The 12,114-nt window shown below is 47.0% G+C and overlaps 1 protein-coding gene across 1 annotated transcript; it reads right to left on the bottom strand.

The window, feature by feature from the left end:
- Positions 1-6,519: 6,519 nt before the first annotated feature.
- Positions 6,520-8,144, bottom strand: MRGPRD (MAS related GPR family member D). Its single transcript, XM_010358432.1, has 2 exons — positions 8,072-8,144; positions 6,520-7,484 (listed from the first exon to the last, which is right to left on the bottom strand). The coding sequence occupies exons 1-2, from the start codon at positions 8,142-8,144 to the stop codon at positions 6,520-6,522; spliced, it is 1,038 nt and encodes a 345-aa protein (XP_010356734.1).
- Positions 8,145-12,114: the final 3,970 nt, after the last annotated feature.

Here is a 12,114-nt window from a genome sequence, read left to right as displayed (position 1 = left end):
CAAAACCCGTCTCTACTCAAAATACAAAAATTAGCCAGGCATGATGGCGTGTGCCTGTAATCTCAGCTACTCAGGAGGCTGAAGCAGGAGAATCACTTTAACTCAGGAGGTAGAGGCTGCAGTGAGCCGAGATTGCTCCATTGCACTCCAGCTTGGGCGACAGAACAAGACTCCATCTCAAAAATAAAAATTAAAAAAAAAAAGAAGCAGCAGCAGCAGCAATGACCTGTTGAATGTGCTGGATGGTTTTATTTTAATGCCTCCTCTGAGACACACTCGTGCTGCGCCACACACCAAGCACATAGTGCACACCTGTTATTGACCCTCTCAGCCAGAGATGGTAGAAGTATAACTGCCCAGTGGGTTCACCTTGCCCGTTTAGACAAGGGTCCATTTAGACAGAGCCCATTTATCAAGACAGGGGAATTGTAACGGAGAGAAATTCATGCAGAGCTGGCTGTGCGGGAGACTGGAGTTTTATTATGACGCAAATTAGTCTCTCTGAGCATTTGGGGATCCGAGTTTTTAAAGATCATTTGGTGGGTAGGGGCTTGGGAAGTGGGGAGGGCTGACTGGTCAGGCTGGAGATGGAATCATAGTAAGTTTTTCTTGCCATCTTTTGTTCCTGGGTGGGAGGACAGAACTGGTTGATCAAGATTACTGGTCTCAGTGGTGTCAGCTGGTCCATCGAGTGCAGGGTCTGAAAATGTTTCAGGCACTGCTCTTAAGTGTTCCAATAGTGATGTTATCCTCAGGAGCAATGTGGGGAGGTGCAGACTCTTGCAGCCACAGGCTGCAGGACCCCTAAACGTAATTTCTAATCTTGTAGCTAATTTGTTAGTCCTGCAAAGGCAGACTGGTCCCCAGGCAAGAAGGGGGTCTTTTTGGGAAAGGCTATTATCAATTTTGTTTCAGAGTCAAACCCTGAACTGAATTCCTTCTCAAAGTCACTTGGGCCTGTGCCCGGGAATGAACAAGGACAGCTTAAAGGTTCGAAAGAAGACAGAGTTGGTTAGGTCTGATCTTTCACTGTCATAGTTTCCTCAGTTATAATTTTTGCAAAGGCAGCTTCAATCAGAAGGAGCTGGAGCCAACAGTCGAGGGGCGGCCAGAGGAGTTTGATTCCAGGGCTGGTTCTGCCACTTGGCAGCTGTCACTGTCTAAGGGAGACAGTGTTTCCACCTACCTCAGGGAGTGACCTGAAGGTTCAATCAGACCATGATGTTCTGTCTCATGTGCACGGGTGAGGGAGAGGAGGCCTCAGGTCGTGACAACTGGCCAGTGTGCCCCAAAGACTGGACAGAAAGTAAAAGCTCAGACATTCACCTGGGGTCCACAACAGAGACAGGCACATAATAGGGGTCTGAGAAATGTTTATTCAGTACATGAAGAAGTTTCCTTAACATCCTGTTAATTTCAGAGCATCAGTTCCTAGACAGTATCACAAATGGCAAACATAAAGAGTTAGGGAAAAAGAAAACAGCATGAATTTGCATCGTGGGGCCATGCTTTGGTGTACTGATTGTGCCTTGCTTTTCCCGCATCCTTTTCTGCCCCTTTCTTTCCTTTCTTGCAAACAAGGCAGGAGCTGCTCTGGTTGAGACAGTGAGAACTTGCCTACACCACTTCCCCTGGTCCACTGGAGTGAATGGCTGGACTACATTTCCCAGATGCCTTTGTGGTATGAGTCACATGACTGAACTCCAGCCAGTGGAATGCTTCATGGTAGAGGCTTGTCATGTTTGATCTCTCCTCTTTCCTCCCATCCTCTGGTTGAATGAGAGGCCATGAGGACCCGGCAGAGGGCGAAGCCATAAGGTGGAAGTGAGGTAGAAGGTGGATCACGACTCCAGGAGCAGGGTTTGGACTTTTGGCCAAATTGAAGACAGGGAAGAGGGGAAAGCACCTGACCTTAAGACACACCCACCAGTGCCCTGTCACTTTGCCATTGCCATGGCAACACCTGGAAGTTACCGCCTCTTTTCCATGACCAGGATCTGATGACCTAGAAGTTACCATAATCTACCCCTTAACTTGCATATAATTAAAAGTGGGTATAGGCCAGGTGTGGTGGCTCACACCTGTAATCTCAGCACTTTGGGAGGCTGAGACAGGTGAATTGCTTAAGCCCAGGAGTTCAAGATCAGCCTGGGCAACATATTGAGACCTCTTTTCTATAAAAAATACAAAAATCAGCTGGGCGTGATGGTGTGCGCCTGCAGTCCCAGCTACTAGGGAGACGATACTTGACCTTGGGAGGCAGAAGTTGCAGTGAGTTGAGGCTGCACCACTGCACTCCAGCCTGGGCAACAGAGTAAGACTCTGTCTCAAAAAAAAAAAAATTTTTTTAAGTGGTTGTAAATATGAGTGCAGCACAGCCTCTGAGCTTCTGCTCTGGACTCACTGCCTATGGGTAGCGTACTGTAAGGAGCAGTATCTCTGCCACTTCAGTGAAAGTTGCTGTCTAATACCACTGGCTCACCTTGAATTATTTCCTGGGCAAAGCCAAGAACCCTCCTGGCTAAGCCCCAGTTTGGGGGCTCACCTGTCCTACATCGTCAGGAGCCTGGGTCTCTGAGTGACAGAGTGGAGCAGAGCCTCCCATCCACCTGCATTGGTCTATGGCATAAGCAAGAAAACTTTCATTATGCTACGCCATGAAATTTGAGAACTCTTTATTACAGCAATTAGGCAGTGGAGGTGATGGAAGTTGCAGATAAATTTGGGACTCTGGGAGCAAAAATCAGGTGACCTGACAAAGGATGCCACAGAAAGTAGATAACCACAAGGATGGAGGAGACAATGGCTAGTCCATGGGAGGCCACGACTGAGAGGCAACTTCTGGGATGAGGAGCAGGGAGCCTGGAGTTGACTGGGCCCTCCCTGAACTAACCACACCCAAGTCTCTGCCAAGAGTCCTGCTGGGGGTTCCAGAGAAAGGAAAGTTCCATGATAGAAAATAAAGAACTTGGTACTGTTCGCCTCCTGACGCTGTGATCTGCAGAACTAACTTATGCACGTGCTGTTCATCTCTATTAAACAAGCAATCTGGAAGCCACCTATTTCCAAACCAAACCAAGCTGTGTTTGTCAGCCTGATCAAACTGTTCTTGTCAGGAATTCCTTTCTGGAATCACTGTTGATTGTTTAGAACATGTGTTCTTCATCCAGTTCCCTGCGGCAGCCCACAGGGGCCTCAGGAGGCGTGCAGGGTGGGATTGATGGTTCCCGTTACACAGCTGGGGAAGAAGAGGTTACAGAGGGCAACACCTGGCCTGAGGGAACCCAGAAGGCGGAGGGGAGCCCCCATCTCCTCACTCCCAGAGCCAGGCCCTGTCCCCATCAGTGAGTGGGTGGGAGGACCCCCATCCTCCCTCTGCACCTGGTTCCCACCTGGGACCCCACATGGCTGAACCTTGGGGTGGGATTGGGGAAATCAGGGCTCAACAAGAAAACTTGTTTCAGCAAAGGATTGAACTATCAGACAGTGTGGACTATGCTACTGGAATTTTATGGTTGTTCACAAGGAAATTCCAGCACTCTAGTGTGGCCAGAGGGCTCGCTGCTCCTTGTTGCATCCAGGGTTTGTGGGAGCTAAAATTTCTACAGGATTTGGGGCCCTTTTTAAGGGGGAAGAAAAGAAGGAAGGAAGGTTACAAATACAAAATCAGGTCTGAAAATGAATACTTATTTAGAATGAGAAAGTAAATCAAACATTGTTTTCAGCAAGAGCGAGTAACACAAACTTCATAAAATATCGAAGCTCTATAATATTTTAATAACTAGCTGCTTAACAAACCTTTCTAATATTTGTCCTACATTTTTGACTAAATACTGTTGCTCGCCTCTTCATAGATCTATTTTGTACACTTTCTATGGAGAAAAGAGAAAGATAATTGTGTTTTTCCTCATTGATTGGATTTATTTTAAGTGATTGATAGCTGGATACATAAAACATGCAACTTCACAGAGACGTTTTTGCCATTTGTGTTCCTGCTCCAGCATTTTGGATACAAAAACTGGGTGTCTGATGAATGGTACTTTCACATTTCCCGGGGCGGGAAAAGATCTTTCCCCCCCGGGAAATGTGGTATGTGTTCTGATTACACACGCTGCATTAGCAAGGATCTTGCTAACAGGTGACACCTGCTCTGAGCAGGCACCCATGAGAACAGAACCCCCCACTTAGAATTGTACATCTGGGGATCGGAGGATTCTTCTATAAGCTAGCTTCTGGTTCTGTACATTTCAAATCTTATTTCTTCTGTTACCCACTCCTCCACATACTTCCTTCATCTGTTCATTTTTTCAGGCAGCTCTTTCCACGATGCCCAGGGAGCTGGGACAGCAGGCAGTGAGAACGTTCCTGGGAGCCGTTCTTACCCTGGGGCGCTAGCAATTGCCTAACCACACATGGAGGTGATCGGAAACCACAGAAATGCACCTCACTAAGCCCAAACTGCACGGACCCCCTAACTCCTCTTCCACTCAACCCCACCCCCCAATTACCTGTGGGCACACCAGTGCCATCTGACCTAAAGTGGAGTGTGATGGAGGTACCACAGTAGAAGGTCTAATGAATATATCATTTTATAAGTTTTATCAAAACATAACATCATCGTGTGAACAATTTCTAGGGCTCCTCCCCTTGCAAATGAGGGCCCCTGTGGTAGCCACTGACTGCTAAGAAGCGAGATGGTCCGCCTACCAACCGTTGGCTTTAGACTGGGCCACCTTGTGGCTGCCCGGGTTGGAGAAGGGTCATGAAGCATGGGGTTTGTAGTAAGAAGATGTAGGTTGGATCCTGGAGAAAACATGGGCTGTAAAGCACTGTACAGGCATCAGTGACTCTTACTGGCTAAATAAGCACTTGTTAAGTGCGTGTGGCGTGCGAGGCCAGTGCTGGACCAAGTGCTCCGCTAAATGCTGGAATGACTGATAAAGAACCACCACCCCGCCTTGCACGCCTCTCCGGGACATGCAGACCTGGGGGCCTGGGCCCTGGGTGGGAAAGCACGTAACCCAGGAAACGAAAGCACTCAGAGGTAACTTCTCCTGCGAGGGCTGCACAGCCCCCAGCCCAGGGCAGTGAACACCCAGGGAGACCCCAGGAAGGGGAGTCCTGTCCGGGTGTACAGTCTTTGAGTCCCCAGGACAGCATTGCCCGCCACAGCACAGAACCGTAGGCTGTGAGAGTTGATTCCAGGTGTATTTTATAGCTTACTGATGAGCCGTCCTCTCCTGTCTCAGGATCCGACCTGTGCCCTGGCTGGTTCAAAGGTTCCATCTTTTGGGAGGAGACTGAGATTTGCTTCAGAAAGATGCCAAGAGAAAGAACAAGATCATTTTCACCTTCTGACCTGAAAAACAGGATGATGCAGCCGGGTGCCAGGCTTGCAGGCCAGGCTGTGGTCTGGAGACATGATCTTTCCACTTCCTGTCTTTCCTCCTCCCTCACCTCTTTAAGTCCGGGGCTGACTCTGCAGGGACCTCCTGTCTTGCAGCCCCTCCCCGCAAGCCCTGAGCCTCGAGGCTGGATGCTGGGTGGTAGGAAAGGGCTGTGATTTGTGGAAAGTGCAGGGAACATCGGCCTTGTTCTGGCCCCTGGGGACTGTGGGAAGGAAAAGGGGAGGGAGGAGAGTGGAGCTGGCTGGTATGTGTCCCAGATATCCCTCTTTGGGCCTTTGGGCAAAGTGAGGGGGCCCTGGGAGGGACAGTCAGTCAGGTATGAGACTCTGGCTCTGGGGGACACTGCCTGGCAGGCTGCCCTTCACTGCCTGCGGCACTGTCCCATCAGCATCTGCTGGAGTGACTGCCAGTGAACCCAGGCAGAGGCTCTTCCCTTCCCAGTGCAGCCTGGAGGAAAGCGAACAGGCCTGCCCTGGGTGTGAGGGGTGACAGGGTAAGGCAACCTCACAGCAAATGCCAGGGGTCAAGGGCTGGCCAGGGGTCAGAGGGACAGTGGGGCAGAGTCTCACGGCCCACAGCCAGCGAGATCTGGGTCAGCGATGGCGACACCGTTTACTTGCAGACTGCAGGCACACCTGGGGAAAGGTGCACGGGGGCACCGCCTTGGTGGCCACTTGGTGCCACCCAAGGACCAGCATAGGGCCAAAGATCCCCCGAGGTCACCTGCCCCTGCACAAAGATGCTGTCTCAGGCAGAGAAGGTGGTTGGGAGAAAGCTTTCATATTCAAATGAGATGCCTGTTATCCACCCACAGATAACCAGCTTATAGCAGGGTAGGGCTAAAAGCTAATATTTTCCCCCAACCAGATGATCTGCTACAACCAAATAAATTGCATCTTCCCGCAGGGTTGCATTGTGAGATTCAGGACACAGGTGGTGTGGGAAGCTTTGACATGCAGGGAAGTGACCCCCACACGTAGTTGCAAAGTCCTTGGGGCTCCCCCAAGAAGGCTGGCCAGGCACTTGGCAGGGATGAGGCGGGAGGCAGCTCACGGCTCGGGAATCTCCAGGACATAGGCTCGCACAGATGGGAAGCACCTGTGGGTGGCTCTCAAGCCCCCATCTCATTGGTGCCCGTGGTGGGCGTCTCCCCACCTTCCAGCTCTGGTTCCTCATGAAGTGCCCGTTGGAGCACAGTCCCCAGCGACCTCTGCAGCCTGTTACTTCTCCGGCTGCCCACCAGGAAGTAGATGAGGGGGTTAGCGCTGCTGCTCATGGACGAGGAGAGGCGTGACAAGTTGAAGCACAGGACCTGCATGTCAGGCGGCAGCTTCAACCAGTACAGCACGAACCAGTAGAAGCCCAGGGGCAGGGAACAGGTGAGGAACACCAGGACAGAGGCCAGGACCACCACGAACAGCCGAGTGGGCTGCCGCCGCCACTGCTGGGAGCTTCTCCGCACCCGGACAAAGAGGGTCAGGCTGGACAGAGTCATCACTGGGGTTAAGACCCCCATGATGAGGGCAGCCTGGACCATGTCCACCCTGAAGCACCGGTCTTCACTGAATTTCAAGAACTTGCTGCAGAAGCAAGAGGTCAACCCATTTGTCAGGAGACACAGCATCCAGAGCAGGGCGCACACCCAGGCTGACAGGTGCCTGGGCTGGTGACACTTGAACCAGATAGGGAAGAGCACGGAGAGACAGCGCTGGGTGCTGATGGCTGTCAGCAGGCTCAGGCCCACTGTGTAGGCAAAGTACTTCAGTCTCTTCATCAGCTCGTGGACCTTGTCAGTGGTACTGACCAGGGGCTGGGTTTCCAGGCTGAGCATGGCAGCCACGCTGAAGAGGAAGAGGAGGTCGGCTGCGGCCAGGTTGAGGATATAGATGGAGAAGGGAGTCCTGTGCATTCGAAATCCCAGCAGCCAGATCACCATGCTGTTGCCTGCCATCCCGCACAGGCAGGTGAACATGGCCAGGGAGCTCAGCACCAGGCAGGCCGTGTGCACCACGCTCCCTGTGGAATGATTTAGGGCCAACTCTGTGGTCCTGCTGCTATTCAAAGTCTGGTTCATCCCTACAAGAGGAATATGCACCAATGTGAAACTCTGTGTTGCTGGGACCATGGGGGACCCCTGGGAGCCCCTCGAATTTCCAGCTTCAGAGCTCTACCCTCCCGATTCTTTATGCAACAGACCGTGGCCGGGAGGCTTAATCTTCCCTCCCTCCTGTGACTCACTCAGCCCAGATCTGCCTCCAGGGTCACCTTTATACCTACAAAGCTGTTATAGATGTCCATTATCAGTTTAAAATATTCTCTTCTATCTTGATTTGAATTATTTTTTAAATCATGGAGATGTATGGACTTTTATCAAATGCTTTTTCTACATCTGTTATAGAAAAATCATTATTATCAATAGACGTAGAAAAAATATTTGATAGAAGCATTTGATATCATTTTTTTCCTCCTGTAATTGTCAAACCCTCTGAGTTAACTAAAAAAAAAAAAGACCTTGGGGCTGGGTTACAGGTGCATGCCTGTAACCCCAGCACTTTGGGAGGCTTGCTTGAGGCCAGGAGTTGGAGATCACCCTGGGCAACACAGCAAGATCCCATCTCTACAATTTTTTTTTTTTTTAATTAGCTGGGCATGGTGGCATACACCTGCGTCAGCTACCTGAAAGGCCGAGGTGCGAGGATCACTTGAGCCTGGCACATTGAGGTTGTAGTGAGCCATGGTCCCACCACTGCACCCCAGCCTGGAAGACAGAGCGAGACCCTGTCTCTTAAAAAAAAAAAAAAAAAAATTAGGCCTGGGGCAAAAAGTAGAATTAACTACACTCCTTAATTTAAGATGCACCATGAGCATCCGCCCATTAAAAACCCTCCATTTATTCAAGTTTCCTTCCCCATCCCATCTTAGCTGCCTTTTTCCTCCCACCACTTGCATCCATTCCAACCTGTTTCACACAAGTCCTTGGACACCTCAATGTCTTTCAAGATGGAGTGGTTGCCCGTTGTGTTTTAAATTTACATAAATGTTGTGATTTAGAATTAATGATGGGTTTTTTTATTTTTATTTTTCACTTGACGATATGTTTGTAGGATATATCCAGGGGACTGTATGCAAAAGTTGTGGTTTAAAATGTCATCATGCACATTGATCTGTTATCCATTCCTTACTGTGGATCCTCGGCTTGCTTCAAAATTCCCATTATCACCAAAACACTGTGTTGAACATCCTTATGCATGTGCCTATTGGACTTGACTCAGGATTTTTCTGGGATACCTTCTTGGAGGAGGGTTGCTCGGTCATAGAACATATACACATTTAGTTCCACTAAATGTTGCCTGGTAATTCTTTTTCTAAATGGCTGCTTCAGGTTTCACCTGTACCAGCAGAATAGGAATGTTCACAGTTTCCCATTCTCTCGCCAACACTTGGTGTTATTTGTTTTTCTAACTTTTGCCAGTCTGATGGTTGCAAAGTGATATACTATAGATGTTTTAACCTACATTTCTCTGATTACAGTGAGTTTGAGCATCAATTCATATATCTGTTAGCCATTTGGAGTTCCCCTTCTTCAAATTGCCTGTTCATACCTGTTGTTCATTTTTCAATTGGGTTTCCTTTCTTTTCCTTCCCGATTTGCAGGAGTTGCTTGTATTTCTAGATATTAATGCCTTGCTGGATTTAGACATTGCATATATTTTCTCTGAGAACTCTCTGGTTTTTTTATGACAACTCTATCTATTATGAACTTTGGTTGGAAGACATCCTAAATTTTAGTATAGCCAACTCCTCAGAATTTTTTCCTCTGAAATTTTGTGCCTTCTAGATCTGAAATATTCTGTCTCTCTGGATTAAAAAATATAGTCTTGTATATTTTCTTCTATTACTTTTATAGTTTTTCCCATTCAGATTTTGGTTCTTGGATCCAACTGGAATCTATTTTTTATGAGCTTGATTTTTCCTCCATATTATGGGTCAGCTTTCCTAACAGTATCTCCTAAACAGTCTATCCTTTCCCTATTGACTTACTAAGTTCCCGTTTACACATGGGACCAGGTTATTAATTTCATTCTTCATTCCGTGTCCTTGGCTCATCTCTCCGTTCCAACAACATTAACATAGTGTTTTGTTTTTTTAGATCTGCCTTTGTGCTGTCATTTTATTTTGTAAGATGTATCTGCCTTCCTTAACTTTCTTTGCCAACATTGAATTAGCCGTTTGTGAATCTTTATTCTTCCTGAAAATTTTAGAGCAAATTTTTGGAATTCCTAAAAGAACAAGACCCTCAAGTTTTCAGTAGAAGTTCATAGAACTTGCAGATTATTGTGTTAGAGAATTGTGCATTCACAATGTTAAGTCATTGTGTCCATAGCCTGAAATGCCTCTCTGCTCTCAAATCCTTTCTTACTTCCTTTAAAATAATTAATAACAACATTGATTTTTTTTTTTTTTTTTTTTTGAGGTGGAGTCCCACTCTTTTTGCCCACGCTGGAGTGCAGTGGCACAATCTCGGCTCACTGCAACCTCCACCTCCTGGTTTTAAGTGATTCTCCTGCTTCAGCATCCTGAGTAGTGTAGCTGGGATTACAGGCACCTGCCACCACGCCTGGCTAATTTTTGTATTTTTAGTAGAGATGGGGTTTTGCCATGTTGGCCAGGCTGGTCTCGAACTCCTGACCTCAGGTGATCTGGCCTGCCTCGGCCTCTCAAAGTGTGGGGATTACAAGTGTGAGCCACCGTGTCTGGTCATAACATTGAAATTTTACTCACAAAAATTCTGTACACTTTATTGTGTTAATTTTTAGATATTGTTGTAGTATTTTTTAAAAATAAAAATTGTATCTATTAGACTCTTATGAGATATGATTTGCAAATATTTTCTCCCACTCTGTAGGTTGCCTTTTCACTCTCCTGATGGTGTCCTTTGAGACACGAAAGGTTTTACTTTGATGAAGTCCAGTTTATCTATTTTTTTCTTTTGCTGCTTGTGTCTTTGGTGTCATATCTAAGAATCCACTGCCAAATCCAAGTTCATGAAGATTGGAGATTTACCTCTGTGTTCTTTTCTAAGGATTTTGTGGCTTTAGCTCTTATATTTAAGTCATTGATTCATTTTAAGTTAATTTTGGTAGGTAATGTATCACCTTCATTTTTGAAGGATATTTTCTCTGGATAAAGAATTCTAGGTTGACAGTTTTTAAAATTTATCTTTTAAAACTTTAAAGATGTCATTCTGTGGTCTCTTGCCTTGCATAACTTCTGAAAAGAGCTCTGTAATAATTCTCATTCTTTTCTCTTATTTATTTATTTATTTATTTATTTATTTATTTATTTATTTATTTTTGAGACGGAGTCTTGCTCTGCCACCCAGGCTGGAGTGCAGTGGCTGGATCTCAGCTTACTGCAAGCTCCACCTCCCGGGTTTACGCCATTCTCCTGCCTCAGCCTCCCGAGTAGCTGGGACTACAGGCGCCCGCCTCATCGCCCGGCTAGTTTTTTGTATTTTTAAGTAGAGACAGGGTTTCACCGTATTAGCCAGGATGGTCTCGATCTCCTGACCTCGTGATCCGCCCATCTCGGCCTCCCAAAGTGCTGGGATTACAGGCTTGAGCCACCGCGCCCGGCCTCTCTTATTTATTTATTTATTTTGAGATGGGGTCTGGCTCTGTCACCCAGGCTGGAATGCAGTGGCACAATTTCGACTCACTGCAATCTTCATCTCCTGGGCTCAAGCCATCCTCCCACCTCAGCCTCCCAAGTAGCTGGGACTACAGGTGCACACCACCATGCCCGGCTAATTTTTGTATTTTTTGTAGAGATGGGATTTCGCCATGTTACCGAGGCTGGTCTCAAACTCGTGAGCTCAAGCGATCCAACTACCTCAGCCTCCCAAAGTGCTGGGATTACAGGCATGAGCCACTGCACCCGGCCTCTCTGGCTGTTTTAAGGTCTTCTCTTAATCATTGGTTTTCAAAAGTGTAGATATGATATTCTTTGGTATAGTTTAGTTTGGTGTTCATTATATTCATTGAGGTTCTTGGATCTGAGGGTTTACAATTTTTATTTTTATTTATTTATTTATTTTTTTGAAACAGAGTCTTGCTCTGTCGCCTAGGCTGGAGTGTAGTGGCGCACAATCTCAGCTCACTGCAACCTCTGACTCCCAGCTTCAAGCAATTCTCCTGCCTCAGCCTCCCGAGTAGCTGGGACTACAAGCACGCACCACCACGCCCAGGTAATTTTTTGTATTTTTAGCAACCCGGGGTTTCACTGTGTTAGCCAGGATGGTCTCAATCTCCTGACATCATGATCTGCTCACCTCGGCCTCCCAAAGTGCTGGGATTCCAGGGGTGAGCCACCGCGCCCGGCCATCTTCTGTCTAATTTTGAAGAGCATGTGTCTAAAGTTTCTCCATTAGATATGATGTTTACTCTCAGTTTTTGGTACTATCTTTTATCAAAGTGAGAAGGTTTCCTTGTAGTTTTCTGAGAGTTTTTATCATAAATGCATGGTGAAATTTGTCATAAACCTTTTTTTCTGCATCTACCAAGATAAAAATTTTCTTTTTTTCTCCCTCTGTCTGTCTATGTGGCGAATACATATTGATAGATTTTCTGGCATTTATTCAACCTGCTATTTCTAAGATAAACCATTTAGTTAATTCTGAGGGTTTTTTGCTTTGATTTTATTTAGA

Source organism: Rhinopithecus roxellana, chromosome 15 (genome assembly GCF_007565055.1).
Source record: "Rhinopithecus roxellana isolate Shanxi Qingling chromosome 15, ASM756505v1, whole genome shotgun sequence".
NCBI lineage: Eukaryota > Metazoa > Chordata > Mammalia > Primates > Cercopithecidae > Rhinopithecus > Rhinopithecus roxellana.
The sequence above is the reverse complement of the archived record's forward strand: the minus strand, read 5'-3'. Positions and strand labels throughout refer to the sequence as shown.